We start from the raw sequence: 21,294 nt of genomic DNA on the forward strand, positions 1-21,294 counted from the left end.
ATTACAGATATTGCCTTTTAGCTGCCAGTAGCATTATTTGTGGAGGAGCAAAAATCCTCTCACCCCCACCTCCTTAACGAAAAATAGAGCAGAGCTCAATGAAAAAGTGACATAATTAGTGTAAAACAAGGCCAGGGTTGACTTTTTTCTTAGTTGGTAGGTTTGGCACTGGGAGATGCTTAAATCAAAACACCTTTAGAGCAAATCTTTCATTGTCTACAGAAAGGGAAATAACATGGCTGATGTTTGTCTTTGGGAAATTATGGCCACTGGCTAATAAGTTACTGTAAAAATGGCAGTGTGACAAAAGTTCAGTTTTAATCTTAAATTCAGTTTTAAATCTTAAAAAGATTTAAGAATATTCTGAGTTTTTGTTTGTTTTGTTTGTTTTTTAATTTAAACTCGCCTCCAGTCCAAATCAAGGATTCCCATCTTGTTCCTTTTCTGTCACTCTGCTAAGGATAACTTACCCCACAGCACAGCTTTGCCCACATTATCACTGAATTATCCTGTAGGGATCAGACTTGTTACACCTCAATAAGAAGTTAATTGTGCACAAGCTCAATCAGAATCTAGGTTTTCTCTCTGCCCTTGAGGTAAATGGAAGTTTTGGCATTAGGCTGAAAATGGCAGATTACAATTACAAACACGCTTTCTCGTAACTTGCACTGGAGTAACTGGGACTTTTTATGCTGCAGGTTTCTATGGTTCAGAGTGTACACAGGAAACACACACACACAGTTTCACTAAGTTATTTTTAAGTATAGAACTGGGGTTTTTTGGAAACAGAGTCAAGTTGGACTTGTTTTCGTGTACCTTGTACTTACTGAAGTGTCACATCCAGCATCTAAAGGGTAGACCTAAAATAAAATTGTCACTTATTCCAGATAAGTGAATTACAGAAGAAGATTAAAGACAGAACCCAGAAGATGATGGCTCTTGTTGCAGAGTTATCCATGAAGCAAGCACTTGCCATTAAACTCCAGCAGGAAATGAGAGACAAAGAACAATTTTTGATGACTGTTTCAGCAAGGATAGACCAAGGCCTTCCTCCTCCCAAGGAGACAGAAATTGAATGGTTGAAGATTTTACGCAATGAGAAGGTGTATAAAGAAGCAGCTGAAGCCAGAGCTAGAGTAAGTTTTTGCTCTGTTACAGGCAGGTCTTCAGTTTCTCCTCTTTCACTGCTCGTCTTTCTGGCGGAGCTGTTAGCTCCCTACATAGCTGTGTGCTGACAGCCACAGAGCTCCAGGGGCTGGTGGGGATGATGGCACAGACAGGCAACTACAGAAGCAGCACCCTGTGGATTTGTGCAACTACACCTACAGCCTGGCACACCACTTAGAACCAAACTCATCAAACTTTAATGAGAGAATACATTACACTCAAAGTAAGATCTATTTTCAATCATTGAAGTGATTTATGTGACAATGTTTTGGGACATCAGTGAAGTACTGCTTTCAGTTTGATGTAAAGCCACAAAAGGTAGGGCTTGAGGTTCAGAACTAAGTTTGGCATCCTCCACATATCAAGATGCAGTGAACATGAGAAGTAGCAAGAAATCAGATTGGGCAGCAGATCAAATAGTGCTTCCAGTTCTACCCTGCTGGCTGCAGCTGGGACCTCTTTAGTTGAGACTGCCACCAATGGCAGATTTCCAGAGAAGAAAAAGTCACAGACAACTGAGATGTGTATAACTGAGGGAACTCCTGCAGGTAGGAGGTGAGCTTTTTGCTGTATGGATCCTTCATTCAATCACTCCACGGAAATCTGAAAGAAGCACATAGCTGGGGGAGGAATACACAGTGCATACATTTAAAGAACCCAAAGTCACGCAGAATTGCTGCGGTAAAACTGGTTTAGAATAAGAACCCTTTGTCATTAACTTCTCCTCCTGCTATGACTCAGTTTCCTTTCGGTACTGTGGACCAGAGCTTGTTGCAGTAACAGTTACAGGAACAGCTGCTGTCAGCATAAATACAGCCTAGGTTCTGAAGCATCAGAACTACTATCTTGTTCCTGAGATACTTCTACATATTCTACATATTTCTACATCTGCATTTTTGCATATTTTGCATATTTGCAATTTCTGCATCTTTCTACATTTTTTTTTATATGTTCATTTAACTCATCTTCTTAATAATAAAGGCACAACATGTTCAGACTATACAATATTTATTAAAAGGACAAGCTCCCATCTACACGGTCAATAAATCATGCTTCTTTTCAACAAACAACTAATACTCACCTGTTTGCTAAGGATTAGACTAGTATTTCCCTGTTGGGCATTCTGTATTTGAGCTCAGAAGAGTACTGATGGCATTTTTAAAGCACGTAAGCACCATGTGAACAAAATGTGTTTTTTTTTTCCAGCAGGCTGCAGAAGAGGAACAAGCAGCAGTGCCTGGCTGTGTCCACACAACAGCAGAACAGCGCCCAACTGCCTACATCCCAAACGATGAATACAGCCTCCCATTGCCACGGCCCTATGGTGCCCTGGCTCCTTTCAAGCCAAGTGAACCTGGTTCAAATATGAGACACTTCAGAAAACCAATTGTAAAGCCAATTGAAATCTGAAAAGACAGCATCCGGAGCAGGAGAGGCCATTACCAATGGTTGAATCTCACAAATCAACAGCATTTACACTACATTGAAGGAATGTCCCTTAGTGTTTAGCCAAATTCCATACTGCAAAGTAGTACTTAGTGCCAGAAGCATGGCTAGACAGTCAGGGATACAAGTTCCTTCCTTATGGCTAGGAGGAGCCTGGTATGCCAAATGCAGTGCAGTATTTTAAAATGTTAAGAAAAAGAACCAATTATCACAATACTTTATTTTCCAGGTGAAATTTTATTGCATCTGAGTATTTCTTATAGTACATTTCATTAAAAAAGCCTAGAAAGTCTTCCCTGGTTATTAATATCACACGAACAAAGCCCCCACATCTTACACAAACACACCATCAGAGCTTTCTGCAGTCTGGGATTGCCAGAAAAAAATAATTGTTTTGATAAAAATATTCCTTCCCTCCATGCAGTTACTGAGAAAGCTGTAACATTTCTCCAGTAATGGCAACAAGGGAATGACCATAAACTTGCTGAGACACAAGTGTGTACTGAACCCTTCTGAGAACTGGATCTTTTCATTCAACTGGTAAGGAATAGTGAAGTGGAAACTGCCCAGAGTATCTATCAGAGGATGTAGTGAAAACCTCGAAAATCTATTGAATTGTCAATGCATTTCACTAGTTCAACAGTCTGAAACTGTGATCCAGTTATTTTTCAATCCAACGCAGACTGCAGAAATCCCACATGTGGGAATTGAAGATTTTCCCTGCATACCAAACCACTATTACTACTTGAAATTAATGTCATAGTTCAAAAGTAAAACAAAACAATAACAAAAAAAGACAACCCAAACCTGGGTCAGTTACGTATAAAAAAATTTGAAGAAGAGGAGAAAACCTCCATCAGGTCTTTCTGAAGCTGAGGTTTGAACTGTAACACCAAAAGTTAGAAGGAAAGAATTACACAGAACTCTGTCCAAGCTGCTGTGAAGGCAAGTTTCCGACGAATTTTTTTCTTGCCCTGTACTGCATTCAATATATTATACGTATCTTAAAAAACCAACAAACCCCATCACACACATTTTAAGGAGATTACGTTTTGTCCTAATTATAAAAAAACAAGTATTTTAGAATCCAATTCCAGAGGCAGAAGCCCAACCTCACCACCACAAGGAACAAATACACCATTATGGATGCCTTATATACAAAAACTCATTTCTCATTTGTTATCCTTACCTATTTTACAAAACCACACCAGGAAACGCTCTTATTAATCTGAATGAGAAAGAGTGGTCAACTTCTTACTATACAACTGGATTACCTTTTTCAGCATTGTCTTTCTTATTACTGTCAACTATTTTAACTCCAATTTCTACATCATGTTCTGATACCCACTAGGTCCCCTTATTTGAGGGCTTCAGACTGAAAACCACAGATGTACTGGAAAACCTGGGTTTGTGTCAGATGCATTTCTCTAGGATTTCTCTAGAAGTCAGTAATTTCAGCCTTAATACATTGGACCAAATGCTACTTTGAGTAGGTTCTGTCAGTAATGCTGGCTACCCAAACCTGCAGATTATTTGGCAAACATGACATTTAAATTAAAAAAAAAAAAAAAAAAAAAAAAAAAAAAAAAAAAAAGAACAAACAATGGGTTGCACACTTCCGTGTGAAAAACTTCTATAAGTCCCACAGTTAACGTGCGGTTGAAAGCTACTTCAGGAATATTTGAGGCCCAAAAGCATCATAGTGTGTTTCAGTGCTGCTTCTTCCACAAACCTTACATTAACATGATCTTGTTTTTCATACGGATGCACACCTAGAAGAACACAATAAGCAAGTTAGCATTTGTAGAACTGTGTTCCTGTACACTAAGTCCCACAGTCTATTAAACATCTTGGCCTACAATAACCAAATGCAAGGGTTAGGTGGAACTATGGTTTTGTTTACACAAAACACCAGCAGTTTTCAGTGCAGTTGCCTGGATGCTCACCCATGGCAGAAACTTTCCTGTTAGTGGGATACAAGTACACAATACCCCATATAGAGGAAAGCTGGACCTTCACTGGAGGCTGCTACAGATTTCCATATAAATTCTACACTGAAGATCCAAAACAAGATTTAGGCACACTGGCAATGTTTGTAGTCCAATGTAGTACATAAAATAGATCAGGGCACATTCTCATATGCATCTACATGGTTTAGCTCCTTTTTCCTTCCTAAACGGGATGACGTCCATACACACGCAATTCTATTTTAGCACTTGGGTCCTTATCTTGACTTTAATTTGTTTTCTGGTAAAGGCACGGCCAATCACACTACACAGCATAATGCTTCCTTTCTGCAACTTGCTTTTTCAGTGGAATTCAAAGTCTCTGGATGCTTAGGTTTCCTTGTATGAAGCAAGTACCCTAACCAATCTGAATCTTATGTCACCAAAAGGTACTGCTCTGAGATGCCTGTTACTTCAGAGCACCTCCCACCCAAGTGATCTGAGCACTCTCCCCTGAGGTGGAAGATCTGACTGCGGCTGCCCCTGCTTACTGGCTGAGCAGCAGTGCTTTAGCCACCACACTGCGTACATAACGCACGAGCCCTTCTCCCCATTCGGGCACAGAGTAACACCTCCTACCACTCCGTGCGCCAGCTTGCCAACTGAATTCAACACATAGAGGATTTGGATGAGAAGATGCGCAGTGATCAAGTGCTCTGACAATTCCCATCAGCAGAAAGAAACCCAAACCTACATGTCCAGACAGCACTGGAGCTTTACAACCCAGCTATATCTGTTATTGTCAAGATATAGCTGAGCGTGAGCAAAAAGTAACACTTACTGGTCTTCCAAAGTACAGAATTCAAGTTACCTTGATTCTCTATCTCTGCCAGCATGTTAGTCAGGTAGTTAAGTGGCAAAAACTCTACAGGGACCGGGAGTCTCTCGGAGATAGGCCTGCTACACTGTAAGGGAAAACATTTCAGATTAGTTCACACAGTTGCACAGTACCAAGTTTCAGCATTACCTTCAGTGTGGTATGGTTGACAGCAAGGTCAGGAATCTCAACACTATCAGAGCAAAAAGATAAAGAAAAGAAAACGGGGCTTATGTGCTCTTACCTGCCTACTCCCTAGCTTCTCAAGCAGAAGCTTCACATATTTCCGTGCAATGAAATTCGCATTTATTGGATGATTCCAGAACTGACGGACCTTTTGACCAAGAGCCTAGTAAGCATAAACCAAAAATTGAGAACATAAAACATTACTGTGGAAACTTAAGAGGGAAAAAAGGAGAAAAAAATATCAAAAAAATCCAGGCTTTAATACAGACAAATTTGCTTTTATACACTGATGACAGAAGGTAAGATGTCATTGTGTTTACCCACAGAGCCACCCTTTCAGAGCCAGTAGCTAAGAGCTTACAACACGCTCCCAGAACATGGGAAAAAAAATAAAAATAAAAATCAAATCCCAGCTACTCAGCAAGTTTCAGTCAACCATTCTGCCCCATCAACTCTGCCCAACTTTGCACGTGTACTTAAGCATCAACGGAGGCTTAAAATGACCATTTATGCCTTACACTGATTCTGGTTTAGATTCATTCTTCTCCCAAAGAATAGCAAAGACGCCCCGTTTATTAATGCTCTGGTCAGAACAGGGCTTCTCTCAGGCTCAGTGGAAGGAAGCCTACAAAAGCAGAATGCCAACAAGGAGACACTAGGAAGAGATTTTACATCCTATTATTTAGGACACTGTCCCGGGAAATGGTAGAATTGATTCACATTCCCAAAGCCAAAAGGTGCTCAAAGTGTCCCAAAGTTTCCGATCCTAAGCAAAAAGCAAGCAAATAGGAACGCTGTGAAATTGGCTGTGCCCGCTGTTCTCCCAGTCTAGATCCATTTCTCTCCCACTTTCAATGTAATGAAACACAGACCACTGAAAGAGTTCATTTAGGAAATTCTGAAGGGTTTCAATGTTGCTTAAATACTTGCTTCTGAAGTCATCTAGTGAACGTAACCTGAACTCAAAATAGTCCAAGTCACCCCAAAGTGTCCTTTTGGGCAAACAATCTATTCTCTACATTTTTTCCCAAAGCTCTAAATAGACACAATAAGGCACTGAGCCTACTGTGTGTAGCTGGCAGTACATGTTCCCTACAGCACTCAGCTCGGTTCAATGGTGTTCCCCACCCACCAGGCCTGGGGCTGACAGCTCAGAGGCCCCACATGACCTCAACTCGCTAACCCGGGCCCAAAACAAGAGAGAGGACAAAGCACATGTTGTGGAGTCCTCCTTCCCTACCCCTTCTCAAAACTGCTGCCAAATAAAGAAGCCCTTGTTAGGGGAAAACTGAAGCAGCACTTCTGGCCATTTGGACCGTACGTACGAGTCCATAATGAACAAACAATGAGCAGCTTATGTTGAGAAAAGCCTGTTCTACAGAAGGGCACTCCCAGAGGGGGATCCCTGGTTTTTCTCTGCTCACAGATGTTGCACTTCCTCCACAGTGCTGTGCGCTAACAGCAAAAAGGGAAAAGAGAGAGGCAATCTTCTCTTCTCGTGAAACCTTCAAAGAAGCACCGACAGCAAGTTGCAGCATGTGCCTAGCAAGTCACGTGCTGCATGAGCGAGGCTGAGGGATTTCACCAAGGGGGAAATCTTGTAGTTACATCACCGCAGGGTTGTGGTGGGATCAGATTTTACAGCCTTTACTGTTCCAGCTTTTAAACATATTTGATAAAATGAATAAACCAAATACAGACGAAGAGGTCACAAGTGAGAAAACATTTGTGGATACTAAAAAATAAAAATAAAAAATCCAGAAATCCTTTAAACTCTTATTAAAAACTCTTATTAACATAAAACTCTTATTGCTTTATGCAGACGAGTACTCAGCAGAACAGCACCCATCTCGTCAATTTGATTCTTGCAGGGTCACTGCAAAACACTACAGACAGATTTATGATTTAAGTTATCAGGGTACCCTACAAGTTATGAGCAGCAAATGGAGAAACTTTGGAGGTTTGGGTTATTTCTACGCCCTGCTTGAATGGCAGCTAACTCTTCTATTGGCTTGATCCTATGCACAGGGAGGAATTTTGTAGCACTCCCAAATTCCAAGAAATAACATCCAAAGGTACCTCAGGAAGCCTCGTCACAATACTGAACTTCAGCTTTTCATTCTTCTCCGTGTCATCCAGATCTACAAGCAAAAGGAAAAAGAAAGCCAATCCCTTTGGTGGTAAACACACAACTAAAACTTCTGATTTCCACTGAAGACATTCTCAAGAGGTATCTCCGTAACAAAATGAAAATTTTAGTTTTACCCAAGGGTTAGTAGGAGAGTTATTTACATTTATACAGATTATAGAAATGTTTTTCTGTATATTTGTATATAATTTCACCATTTTTGGTAATAATTTGTACAGTAATTCAAACACATTTTGACTACGTAGATCTGCCCACATTTTTAATATTAACTTATAAAAACCAGGCACAGACTAATACAAACACTGTGTCCTTTCTCTTAACACAGGAGAAGCAAGCAGTACATTACAAGAGAACATGGCTGCAGCTGTGATGAAATGCATTACTGCTGGAGATTCATATTGCAGCGCTCCTGTAGCTCAGGAAACACGCTACAGTTCTCTCTTCCTTCCTTCTTACCTAGACAAGTTGACTAATGTGTGTGTAATATTAACCGTGCCTACAACTGCTAATTTGTCCCACTCCCCATTTCATTCCTAAGCCTCAGACCTCAATGATCCCCAGTGTCCCCTCTGTGGAAACAGGCTGCTCAGTTCCTGCTGAGAGGAAAAGGCCCAAACAGCACAGGATCTATTCCTCACAACTACACAGGTTCAGACAGAACTGGTTTTAACTCCTGTCTTTAGGTGCATAATGATATTTAGAATACATCACATTCGGAGTACACAAACTCATGATCTACTAAAAATGCTGGGAAGCTGGGTCAGGTAGGTTTTTGTTTGCTTATTTTGAATTTTTCCTTCCCAGCACAGAGTTTCTACCTATTTGTTAATTCCAGTACCAAGATTGCCTTGTCCCAAACTTAATTAAAACAAAAGGCGACACCAGTGAGCAAACTAACATCCTTACATGCAAGTGTACACTTCCAAGGATAATCACAGACCTTCCCTCCTGCCCCCCAATTCCCATGTGATCATTAGCATTCACTTTTCTAAAAATCCCCAAGTGGAAAAATGGCAAGCTCAAATTCTCCCTGAAGATATTTTGTCTGCTTCAATAATGCTCAGTCACATCGTATGATATAGTATGAGCCCAAATTTTCTCCTCTCAGCTGAGCAACACCCTCAGCTATACCCCGACTGTAACAGCACACTGGCAGAAGAGCTGAATCCCCTGGGCAGTACGTCCCGTGTCTGAGTCTGAAAGCCTGCAAGGACATCACCCCCCAAGAGAAACTCACCGTACCTTTCAGCAGTTTCCTGACACACGTTTCTGTCAAATGCAGAACTCCGTTGTCGATATAGTGTAAGAGAGTGTGAAGAGGGAGACATCGAACGCCAAGCCCCAAGTGCAGAGTGTGAAAACCTATGAGAGAGGTAAGCTCGTTGGGAACTTTTCTTTTTCAACACTTTGTATTAGTGACTAGCATTACTCTAGCTAAAGCCAGCACTCCCCTAACTTCTAACCACTTTGAGCTAGTGAGGAAATCAGTTTATCAAAAGTCACGTAGGCATCCTGTAAGCCCTCTCAACAACAACCCTGCCAGGAGGAAGAAATCTGAGGGGCCTGACAACAGCCATTTCATGCATTAAATATCTCCAAGCTGTTGGCTTATATCCAAATTATGCCACTAATTTGTCTTTTATCTCCTTTCCTCCCGGTTAATCAAAATCTGAGGCCTCACCACGCTCTGTATGTGGCTGCCACCCACACATTCCCACAGGCTGCATTAAGACTCGAGTTCCCCACTGAGCATCAGCCAGATGATGGTCTTGCACCGCAGGACACCATCACATGGCAGCATTTGCCCCTACACAGTTGAAGTTTGAGGTACACCAAAACCACACCAAAACCAGCTTCACAGATTGAAGACAGATCAGAAGATACAAACTAGAAAAAGGTTCAAACAGATGAACAAAGCAGAAACAGACAGGAGGGTATTTTTTTCTGATCACATTCAGAACACCCTCCCATCAGCTTCTGCCATTCTGCAGTTACAGCTAGGCCTTGGTCTTACAGCTAACAACATGACAGCAAGCTCAATCGTTCTGTAAGAGCCATTAGAAGGATTAATCCTTTTAATCCTTAAAAGGATTAAAATCCAGTCTAAATCTAGAGTGTGGCTGTAAATTCCCTGTCTGCCTTGGCAAATTCAGCCACAGAAAATCTAAACGTTCAGTGTTACCAAGCCTTTCCCTAAAAAAACAAACCAGTGCTTTGAAAAGACAAAGTGATCAGGAGGAGCTCAAGGAAACTGATGTCTACTGTCAAGATCAACTCTTCCAGCAAGGCTGGGGACAAGCCTTTCAGGATAAAATTGAAAAATAGCAGAGCAACATAAGAAAAAACACCCTGGTTTTGCTCCCAGATAGGATTTTCCCTTGTAGCTCTTGACACTTAAGTCCAGTTCACCTAAAAAAATAAAATAATCGTGAAAAAAGTCTAAATCTTAGTTCTGAGGTAGGGCTGTGCCCAAGCGCTCCACTGGAAGCTGAAAATGGAGAAGTACACCTCTGATGTTTTGTCTCTGTTTGTAGTAACTAACCAGTTTTGTTTCATTTCACTTGGACCAAACTATGTGTAACTGTCTTGAACAGATTTAAATACTGTCAAAGCAAAGCTGGCACACAGGCAGCTAGAGCTCTCCTGGGAGGAATTCATAGCACGGCTTGCTTCACACAGGGATTAAAACAGTAAAACACAAGACTTACCAGGAGGTAAAGGCATGCACATGCCATTTGTGGCTTCTAGAATTCGACTCATGATGTGGAACACGGCAAACTCTGCTGCACTTCCTCTCTCATCACTGTTTAACAAAATAGCAACGCGTTAGGAACCTGAAATCCCCCCACTCTCCTGGTAATATGGTCAATCACAAAGGCTCTGTGATGCCCCCTTTCTCCTTCTCCAGTTACTGAACATTTGCAAGTCTCTCAGCAGTACCTGGTATCAACAGCAGCAGGTGAAATATTTTGAGTGCTGGTGTAAGTGACCTGGCCTTCATACATGCTCAACGCACACTCCCCAGCAGGAGAGCTCTGTGAATTCAGCAGCTTTGAGCTCCAGCCATAAAACTGCCTGCACGATTCATATTCATGTTGACTTTGATAAGACCAAGAGGATCATTAAAAGAATCAGTGAGAGTGCTTACTGTGAATGTCAGTATGACTGACTGCTCAGGCAAGTACTGCTGAAGACCAAAATTATTATGCCCATGTTTTAAAAGGCAGGCTGAAAACTTTTAAGAAACGACTTGCTCACAAGCAGAAGATGCAGGAATGAAGCTGGTATCTCTTCCAAACTTCTTTCATTATTCGATGCACCAGATTCAGCTAAAAAAAAAAAAAAAAGGTTGAACATTTCTAGGAGTCTGCGTAGAGGAGATCCTTAGCATTTATTTATTACACACTCCTCCCACTAAAATTTCAGCATTTACCTTTTTTTGTTGTTGTTGTTCCTGGGAGCTTAAAATGGTTAAGTGATTAAAATTTGAACCGTAACTGGATCGCCATATTCCAGAAGTTTAAAGTGCTCCCAGCTCATCCAAGCATTATGCAAGACACACAGCACCCCGACACATCGTGCTTCTCAGTGATAACTGATCTCACACTCTTGCATAAATTTCTCAAAAATCTGTTTGCCCTAAAAGCAAAACTGTGCGTCCAAGTGACTGAGCATTTGGCAAGGAAAGGTCCCCAGGGCCCAGACAAAATTGGATCTCGCTGAAGACAGTGCAATATTTGGTTTGCCAAAAAAAATAAGAAAAAATAAAAAAGTCTACAGGAGCAATCATAAATCTAGCCCTGAAAAGGAGGAAAGATGAGACAAGCAAATGCCTCCCTGCCTCTACTGAGTTTTCTTCTTGTCTACAGTGAACTAAAATAATCTCTTGGCCCACGTTGTTGCTTCCTTTTGCTCCCAGGCTGTCCTCCACAACACCATCAGCATACGAAAGCCACAAACCCTGTTCTCACTTGGGCTTTCAAAGCTTTTGCAGCTGAAAGAGAGAAACCATGCATGAAAAGGTTGAAATAATTTCCTCGAGCCAGCGCCTTACTGCTGTCATGTGCAACCACTTCCATATCTCAGCTACAGAACTGAGACACTTCCTCTCTGCCTTTTATCTCTGGGCCTCAAAGTGTCCTAACTAATCAATCCCAGGAAACTCTCAGGAAGCAAGCCTGATCCCTGCTTTGCAAGACAGGTGTCACAAGAAGAAATAAGCCCTCTCTCCCCAGGGAGGCCAGAGTCCAGGAATCCTTTTTCCCACTCTTTTTAATCCCCACAGACCCCACCCTCCCTAACCTCTAACTTGTCCCAGCTCTGACCAAGAGGGTAAAGCAGACACACAAGACAAGTTCCTATGGAAGGGTCAGACCTGGAACACTGGCCACTAACACTGCTGAGTGCTCTCCCCCACAGGGCTGGCCAGAAAACTCTCTGCACCTTTTCCCTCCACCCTTCACAACTTCATCCAGCCTTGCAGAGAAGATGCTGAGGCAGCTGCTTGACTCAGAGTAACCACCTAAAAACTCTCGTGCTCTTACTTCTGGATGCCCCGGAAAGCTCCCATTTCGTGTCCCTGTAGAAGGGCAGTTTTTCTCCACTCATTTTGCAGGGAACGAGTGATTTCCAGTTTTCAGAGAAGGGTCACAAGAACCACACCTGCTGCCAAATGACTTTCATCTCTGGCCAGCAGAGTGCACTTTACAGCCTCTGCATGGGGAGTTACAGCTGGAGTTGAAGATCAGTGTCAAGGTGAGGGGAAGCTTTTTAAACCCCATAATCACCTCTTATTATTCATGTAACAAAATTGTATTAACAGGGATGATACTCCAGAATCAGTATTCTTTGCTTAAGAATACATCAACCACGTGTCTTTTGCAGAGTATCTAAGAAAGCAACTTCTTAAGTCATCATCAGCTTAGCTATTACAGCGTACGTACATACCAGCATGCTTATAACATGACAGCAACAGCACAGCTCACTTGGATCAGCCACAACGGACATCACAGAAAACACAGGGATGTGTTTAATCTCCCAAACAGCTTTCAGCATCCAACCTCAACTGTTTGAGTGCTTCTGCTCCTGATGTAGAGGACTCAGAGGCTTTCCCAGCTCTGTCCTAAATTGGATGTCATAAGCCAACCCTGCCCTTGTTGGGCCTTTCTCTTTGAGGCTTGCATGCTTAAGGATCCTAAACAACTAAGAAATTTAGTGAGGACCAGAATCCATTTTCCTTGGAGCAATCAAAACTAGCAAGAAAAAACACGATCAACAGTGAGACAGGGCCTAAGCTGCCATTTATAAAGGACTTTGCTGCCTCGAAATGTACGTTTTCAGGCAAAGTTGCTGAGTAAACTGAAGTTTCACTGAAGTCATTTGGAACCAGAAGACCTCAACTCCTATGGCTGGTTCTAAAGAAGAGACATGGAAGCAACCAAAGAAAAGCATCAGGAGCAAAGGAGAAAACAGAGTAAGTTCTGCAGTTTCCAGTCACCCTTCTTCAGAGAAAACGCAAATCCAGAGAAAACTCAAATCCAAGTGGTGTCTTTCTTCTATTCCTCTGCAGAAGAAAGCACATCTGATGTCTGTGGCTAGTTATCTACCAAAAGGTGCAGCCACCACAGTGACTTTCAGAGAAATTTCAACAGTTTACTCTGATGTGTCTTCTCTCTGTGCCAACAGGCTGCCCTTTCACTCTGCCTCCTCTTCCACTCGCTGCTGGGGCAGCAAATGGCAAGCTGCTGCTGTTATTTCTCCCTTTCCCCTACTATTGAAATGAGAAGAGTAAGAGAAAAACAGATGCAGATTTTCTAAGACAAAGAGCCCATAGGGGAGTGGGAGGTAGGACAGAATATGGACGTATACACACTAGAGGCCAGGTGGCATGTGAAAAGGTAACCAGGTATTTTCAGGCTCTGTATGAAGGGAATTAGCACTGAGATTAACACTACCTCCCAGATTTACTACTTCATTAACACTACCTCTCAGTACTTCTCTGCATACTGCTATGCACAGCTCTCTGATAGCAGCCAACCACGCTGTCTTCAGATAAACTGTTACTGCTCCCATGGCTTGGCTGCTCTAACGTAAAACCTCAAGTGATTTGTACAATGACTATGTCCCACAACACCCTATTCTCTGTTACTCCATTGCTCCTCAATGTAATAAAACATCACAATGTTTTGGGAAAACAACTAGACGAGCAAAATATTTTTCAAGCCTCTTCCTGTTTCATTAGCTTCTTTAGCTCAGCCACACATTGCTGATGCTACAGAAAACTGTTGGAAGAATCAAAACAATTTCTCTGAAGAACTTCCAAACATTTGGGATACAGAACAGTTTAGGATGTGAGAGTTTCTAACTGTGGATGAGGGGAAACCCACGTCTAACAATAAACTGGTTTCTAAAGATTTCCAAACAGCACCTAGCAACATGTGCCAGGCAAAGAGCTGAAGTAATTTTTAGAGACATATGATCTTTCTTTATAGCAGCTTTTCCAAGAATAAATCTGAAAATGGAGTTGAGAGAATTCTTGCTTTTAGTGAAGTTTAAAAGAAAAAACTGTATTAATCCTGAAGTTTTACTCATGGTGGGGTGGGAAGGGCTGAGATTTGTTTTGACTGCAAAATTCAGTCTACAATAATTTTGTTTTGCAGATCAAGGCTGTGGAGGTGTCCTAGTAGGTTTTTTTTTTAATCTTAGTTTACATTAGGAATGAACAAATGATAACTAGGAAATATATGAAAGCAAAACAAACACTCCAGTTCTGCTTCTATCAGTACTGTTAGCAGCCATGAAGCTTTGGTTCACTCTGTACTGTTTCTACTTAAGTCAGCCACTAGTTTTTCTTCTCTTCCTATACAGATACAGAAACAGTCTGGTGATTAACAGTGAAACAAGCTGTCAAGCTATAGAAAGAGGCCTGAATATGAAGTCAGGAAGCCCAGCAGAAGTTGCAGTGGCTCACAGAACACTTTAACATCAACAGCACAACTGATTTGCAAGAGACTTGAGAAAAGATGCAGACACTGGTAGCCTCAGAAAAGCTTCCTGAGATTTCTGTATCTAGGAAATAACACTGCAGGGAGTTTCTGGAACCCAAGAGCTGCACGGATCAAGTTCTACTGAATCTGGTGACAAGAAAAAGAACATGACTTACTAGCTGCTATGTGAGCTCTTACGGATTCTGCATTTAAAGGATTTGATGTCGAGACTGATAGAAATTATTACACCTGTTTTTGTCAACGGTCTTTTTAATGTTTAAGGTCAAAGACAGAAAATTAAGAAACTGGAAAGAATTCACTGTACGTCATATGGATTCAGGCAGAAATCCATCTTCTGTTACACTCACAAAAAGCCTACAGTCAACATGTAGGAGCAATGATTTACTCTCATGTCATATTGGACTTAAATTGTTTTTCTTTGTTCCTATGCCCCCGATGGCACTTGCATTATTCAAAGCACGCAGCAACGTATTCCACAGGAACCAAAGGCTTTTCTTTCAACTTTCAGGATGAGTCCAGATTTTAAATCTATTTCTACAAGCTGTGAACAAAACTGTTTCTTCACTATTCTGAGTGCCCAGTACAACTCTCTTTAATATTATATAAGTATTATTCACTTTATCAATATGGACATTAAGCAGAAAAATATGATTCAACAGCTTAAACAAGAACTTCCTCCCACCAAAAATACACAAGGTACAGGCAGCACATACCCAGCCCTCCCTTCATCCCCAGTAATACACACTTGCTCACAACAGTGACTATGAAATGGAACTAACCAGGTTTGCAACATAATCCAGAACTATTTGGTCAATCTTCTTTTTTCCTACATACTGTAGATGTCTCATGAGGTGATCCTTTAGCTGAGCAACCATCTAGAAAAAGAAGCCAACAGTTCAGTGTGCTTGTGGTCTCTGAAAAGGATGCAAAAGCCCCACAAGATGCAGGCCTGATCAACAGGCTTTAGTACAACTTTCTCCCCACTACAAAATTCCGGTTCAGATTGAGACCCCAAGCTACCACACAATCGTGCTGAAGTCAACAGCAGATCTGAATATTCAAAATAGTTACATGGCATAAATTCAGCCAAATGAGTGCTACGTTATACTGTCAACAACGTTGAATAGAAAAATCTTACAGGTCTTAAATCTCTCTGGGTCAAACCAAGTGAGAATGCAGGTAAAGGAAGGATTTTAACGCTGATTTTTGAGAATACAAGTAGTTATTACATCAAATAAACCCAAAGGATTTACAGAAAGTTAGCACAAGTCCAATTTGTGCTAGTAGCCAAGAACCTGAGAATCTGAGTAATGGCAATTTCAGGTAAATATTCATTGTGATGTTTTTAAAATCAGGTGCTTGTTATCATACAGGCCATACCACTACCTACACTCTCTCCTTTCTGAAATATTGTGTGACCTCTTGTAGCTTGTTTGTTACTTGGCCCATCCTGGTACCTTTGCCAAGAAGAGGCAAAGCTGACAGAAAAGGCAAAGCAAACAAAATCTCTGGGTTTAGTAGTTTATAAATTGATTAATTTCCACTTAAAAGACATGGCAGAAATACAGTGGTAGGAAAGCACAGACAAAAGACAGTGGTGATCTACTTTTCTGGATCTGTCTGAAGAATCTCAGGGAAAAAAGTGTAGAGAAATTTCAGAGGACATGTAGCACTTAGAAACAAGACAGCACAACTACAAAGAGTGAGAACTTGCCTTAGATTTGAACAGACAGGACAGTGTTGATACACTCCTCACAGATGCAGTGCTGAGACCTTCCAGTGCAAGCTGAAGAGTATTATTTGGATCTAACAGCAAGAGAATGAGAGATAAGAGAAGATACGGATTTAGGTAGATGAAGAACAGGTAGGGAATTAAGACAGGACTTACTATCCAGAAGCATAAGGATGGTAGATTCTTAGGAGAGATCCTCAGGGAGAAAAAAGCAAAGGAAGAAGAGGCCTCAGAATGGCCACAGCTGTCCTAGCAGAAAGGTAGTGTCACAGCTTTGGCTGAGAGAGGGTTAACTTGTATATAGAAAGATGAGCTCTGATCGGGGTGGACTTGACCATGGACACTACTGCACAGGTTATCCATCAATGCAAAACATGCACTGCCATCAAGCCAAGCACAGTTAAAGCCTCTTGGCCAAAACTCCAGGCTGCTGCACATAGTCCTGTAGGACAAGTTGCAGAAATTGCTAAAGGAGAAAATGAGCAAGTGGCTGTGTTGTGCTTAGTTGCCTACTTCGTTAAATCACGACAGGTAGAAGGAAAAGGAGACAGTAAAAAAAAAAATGTTAAATTGAGAAGCAAGAAGATCTGTCATTCTTTTGAAGGAAAGTGCAGGTGGGGAATTCACTCAAATGTATTTTAAGGATGTAAAGTAGCCCCAAAATAGCTGACAGATTAAGATGAAGTTCAAGGAGGACTGAATAAATTTCTAGCTAAAGAAAACTTGTACTGGGGAAAATCTTTGACAAATCAACTTTCCATTGCTGTTTTTTCCCTATGCTTTATATCATGACCTATTAAGGTGATATCGTGACATCATGACCATGAATTCCAGAACTTAGGAAATACCAAATGTGTCCCACAGCTACTCTGAATGAGCTTCCACTCAGCCCTGGAACTGAGGATCTCCCTCTTTACATTTGTTGAGGTTGGGCGTCCTCTAGTGCACACTGTAACAAAAGCACATACCAGTCCCATTAGTAACTGCTGCTGGTAATCTTCTTCTTGAAAGAGGGGTACTAGCCTTTCCTCTGGAATAAACAGAACAAGAGTCATTCAGGGATGTGGAACTATAAAAAGATCACAAAACTTCAACCAACTTCAAAAGCACTGAGAAACAAACAAACAAACAGAGGCTGTGGTTCTATCTACTTGCCTACAGAACTGAGTGACAGAATCAAGGACTGTGTACAAGAGAACTGAGGAATGGAAAATAACTCTTTACCTGCCATCCTTGCCCTAAGCACTCAACATTTAGCACAGAGGAACACAAGCCTGTCAGTTTTACACTTCATTTGCATTACTCTTTTCTTTGTTGCCTAAGGGAGCGGTATCACATTGTGGTGATTTGGTAAGGAAAAAAGCTCAGAAAACCTCCTGGTAACACAAGTGCAAATGTATGCACTGTTTAGTGTATACTGTAATTTACACTGTAATTTACAAACAAAAGCCAAAACAGCTGCACAGTTTTTCTAAGGAGACGGACAGATACAAAGTAGATACACCACAGTCACCTTGCAATTCCCTGGTTTTCTCCCAAGGTCTGGCTGCTTGTGTTCCGAGACTTGCAGACCACTGAGAGTAAAGGAACACAATTCTCTGCCTACATGGAAGGAGGCTATAGTATCTACTGAAATTTAATACCCTCTATTTCCCATCAGTGCCTTTTGTCTACTAAGAGCAAAGGAAGAAAAACTTCTATTTTATCACACACCACAAAATCAAGACAGTATTGTACAAAGCAGCGACATCTTTACAAGTTACTTTCCAACCATCTCTGCTCAGCTGGAAACATATTTACTTCACCATTTAGCAGCACAAAAAACTTTGTTGCTTGATTATTAAAGAATGTGAAGGAAGATCTACGGGATAGACACACTGTGTTGATGCTTGCTACTTGCCAGCAGCTACCTATAAATTCTTTAAGAACAGTTGCATCTTTGTCAGTAAGGATCTTTGGAAAACGTGGCAGTAGTTTGAACTTGAGGCTACCACAGTTGATAGAAGATCCTAAAAATCAGAGCCCACTGCAAAAACCAGCAGTGGTATGAATGACCTGTATTAGGGGCTGGAAATGAACACGCTGAAAGTTCTTTGCAGTAATTTGCACCCCAAAAATTGTGATCAACACTCAGATCAGCATTATTTCATATCACATGGTGGCAGGGTACACAGAAAGCACTGATGTGAGAACAAGTACATAATTTGCTTAAATAAACATTCAGTTTTACTTATTTGTTTGAGGAACTAAACATCACTTAAAATCTCAAGTGTTCCTAACCTAGGGAAATTAATTACGTCTGCATTCTCCACACTTATTTTCACCAATCATAATTACTACTACCAAGTTTTCCCCTAGTTTAACAACTCATCTTAATGTCTCAAGCTCTTCAATGCTGGAAACACACAGAGCAATTTATTTTTAAGCAATCAACAGTCAGATTGAAATGTTCTAACTAACTTTACAGCTGAGGCCTACATCAACAAAAGTTTCACTTACCAGAGTCCCAAGTGTCCAGATGAGAAAGCACCCTGTGGTTTGAAACAAAAATCAGCTTGTTTTGTAACCATTACTCTAAAGGGTTTTGTAAGGACATTAAAAAGACGAAACAACCCTTTGCTCTTTCAAAGGCAGCTAAAGAAATCCAAAAAGTATACGTGTGACTATATTTAGTAAAGGTATTAGCACAAAGAGAACTGTATGTCTGGTTTGCACAAGAAAAACTTCTGTTTACCATAAATCACCTGGCTCAACAGGCCTGGATATTTCATATCATGCTGTAGTGATCACAAGGATTGCAATAATTGATTTTCAGACAGATACTCTTCTTTAGAGCAAGATATCCAATTATTTACCTGATTGGTTATTTAAACAATCCTTTAAATCATTTAAATCCTTCAACATACTTGAACAAAGTAACAAAGGGTAAATGTAATAGAAAACGGTACCTACTTTTTGGCATTTTCAAAAATATTTCTCAAATATGTTGTGGTTCTTCTCTCTTCTTTCTGCTTTATAAAGAAATAAAAATCCCCAAATGAATAAAGCAGAATGCCAATAATGTTTCCAGATAAAACATATATGAGAAATGAAATTGGCTTTCAATTTTAATTGAAATAATGCTCAGTGAGGCTTCAAACCACCTCCCAACTCCCCATGCCTGCAGACACAAACATCTACCCTATGTGACAATACAGGTAAGTGCAAACTGTTTTTGTTTAGTTTCTCACATGATTTGTAAAGAATAAGACTTACAGGCAATCACCTCATAAGTAAATAATTGCAAATCTTTGCCCTTCTCATAATCTGATTCCCATTTCTTTTCCCAGTAACAAAAAACCTAACCCTTCCACGTTTGGCTTTAAAACATCCACTTCAGTGGCAGCTCTGGAGATTCTTTCAGGGCACGTGCATTTACCTCTTCGGAAAGGTTTTGCCATTCCCTCCTGAGCACATTACTGTGGTAGTGCAAGTGTGGCTCTGCATACTTCACACTCTCCAAGTTTGAGTTGAGTTTCTCCCAGAAGCCTTTAGAATTTTGGAACTGCAAAGCATTGCAGAGAAAACATAAATACAGGCTGCATCATTATAGAAATATCTATCCCATTAAGGAATTTGAGAGAACTGTAACAAATGTAGCTTCATAGTAAACAAAGCGAAAAAGGTTAAAAAAAATCAGCTCCACTATTTTTTTTTCCAGTAGTATTATTTCCTTAATTTGATGGCAGGGGTCAAATTTAGGCACTTACCTAAACTTGAACTCAAGATTTGGTGCCTGTAATGCAGATACTTAGCCACCTTAGAAGTCACTGCAAAGGCACGGGGACTTCCAGGTCATAACCTGAACTGCTTCTGATGGGAAGAACTACACCTCAGACTACACTGGCTATACTATACAGAGTTCCACTTGACTCTAAGAGGAGCCTTAGGCAGCTAATTCAGATGTGAGCGCTCACCTTTGGTCAAATAAATCCCACTCTGGGTTTCTGTTAGTTCCAAACAGAGAAACAACACCATGACCCCGGCATCTGGAGGCTTCCACTACTTTCAATCTGCTTAAATACTTCCATTGCAAACACTCGTTTGCCAGCCTCAAGTAACAGCACCTCATCCCCAGAAAAGAAACAAGATCCATACGTCTCCATAGCAATTCCAAAGCCTTTGACTCTAATGCTGAAATTAATTTAAACTCAACTGTGAACAGGCAGGAGGAAAGAAAAAAAAACAACTCAAACACACTGGTTTCCTGAGCTAGCTCTTGGACGGGGTATAAAGATTTGAGGCCTCTGTTTATAAAGTGAGAGCAATGTGATCTTTGCTGAGGAAGAGGTGAGATGAAGGCACTTCTTTTTGGCAGATTTTGAAAAACAAGTGATGGCACTAACAGTTCTTGCCCCCGGTATATACATCTACCTTCCTACTACAGACATCACAGCAGTGACATTTGAAGGCAGAAAGTTTCTGGAATTACACAGTTCACAATGTTCCTCTGGCTTGCTATACTGTGCTGGATTTTGCCCTCTTCCCCACTTTTCTACAATGACAATAACAAGAAAACCTCAGAAGCCCTTAAAAACCACTTCCTACTATAAACTACAATTTGCCAAGGAAAATAAAACGCAGAGACTCAATTCTGCTAGCCACTTCCCTCTTGCCACCAGTGCTGATTAGTGTTTTATTGTTGTAGATGCAGCAGAAAATGTACTTTTTGCTTCGTGTTACATTAAGCAGCTGGAAAGTAGGAGTGCATATGGCACCATATGTTCACCCTGCTGGAGCCAACC

The 21,294-nt window shown here is 40.9% G+C and overlaps 2 protein-coding genes across 4 annotated transcripts in view; one reads left to right on the forward strand and one right to left on the reverse strand.

Moving 5' to 3' along the window:
• CCDC146 (coiled-coil domain containing 146) overlaps positions 1 to 2,597 on the forward strand; it is a gene marked incomplete at its 5' end in the record, with an annotated part of 67,824 nt that extends 65,227 nt beyond the window's left edge. Inside the window, 2 exons of the mRNA XM_082762067.1 lie at positions 888 to 1,136; positions 2,374 to 2,597. Of these exons, the coding sequence (XP_082618193.1) occupies positions 888 to 1,136; positions 2,374 to 2,577 (453 nt within the window). The 3' untranslated portion in view covers positions 2,578 to 2,597. The remainder of the gene's footprint in view (positions 1 to 887; positions 1,137 to 2,373) is intronic.
• A 3-nt stretch (positions 2,598 to 2,600) lies between these two features.
• GSAP (gamma-secretase activating protein) overlaps positions 2,601 to 21,294 on the reverse strand; it is a 48,600-nt gene continuing 29,906 nt past the window's right edge. The window contains exons 19-30 of one of the 3 annotated variants that reach the window (XM_082762089.1): positions 19,929 to 20,054; positions 19,463 to 19,521; positions 19,010 to 19,041; positions 17,479 to 17,540; positions 15,558 to 15,653; positions 11,030 to 11,100; positions 10,480 to 10,574; positions 9,014 to 9,133; positions 7,702 to 7,763; positions 5,681 to 5,785; positions 5,431 to 5,524; positions 2,601 to 4,385 (exon numbers count right to left, since the gene is read on the reverse strand). In XM_082762089.1, the coding sequence (XP_082618215.1) occupies positions 4,285 to 4,385; positions 5,431 to 5,524; positions 5,681 to 5,785; positions 7,702 to 7,763; positions 9,014 to 9,133; positions 10,480 to 10,574; positions 11,030 to 11,100; positions 15,558 to 15,653; positions 17,479 to 17,540; positions 19,010 to 19,041; positions 19,463 to 19,521; positions 19,929 to 20,054 (1,023 nt within the window). In that variant the 3' untranslated portion in view covers positions 2,601 to 4,284. The remainder of the gene's footprint in view (positions 4,386 to 5,430; positions 5,525 to 5,680; positions 5,786 to 7,701; positions 7,764 to 9,013; positions 9,134 to 10,479; positions 10,575 to 11,029; positions 11,101 to 15,557; positions 15,654 to 17,478; positions 17,541 to 19,009; positions 19,042 to 19,462; positions 19,522 to 19,928; positions 20,055 to 21,294) is intronic. The other 2 variants (XM_082762088.1, XM_082762087.1) reach the window with 2 other exon arrangements.

Source organism: Aythya marila (genome assembly GCF_965140915.1).
Source record: "Aythya marila genome assembly, chromosome: 1".
Lineage (NCBI taxonomy): Eukaryota > Metazoa > Chordata > Aves > Anseriformes > Anatidae > Aythya > Aythya marila.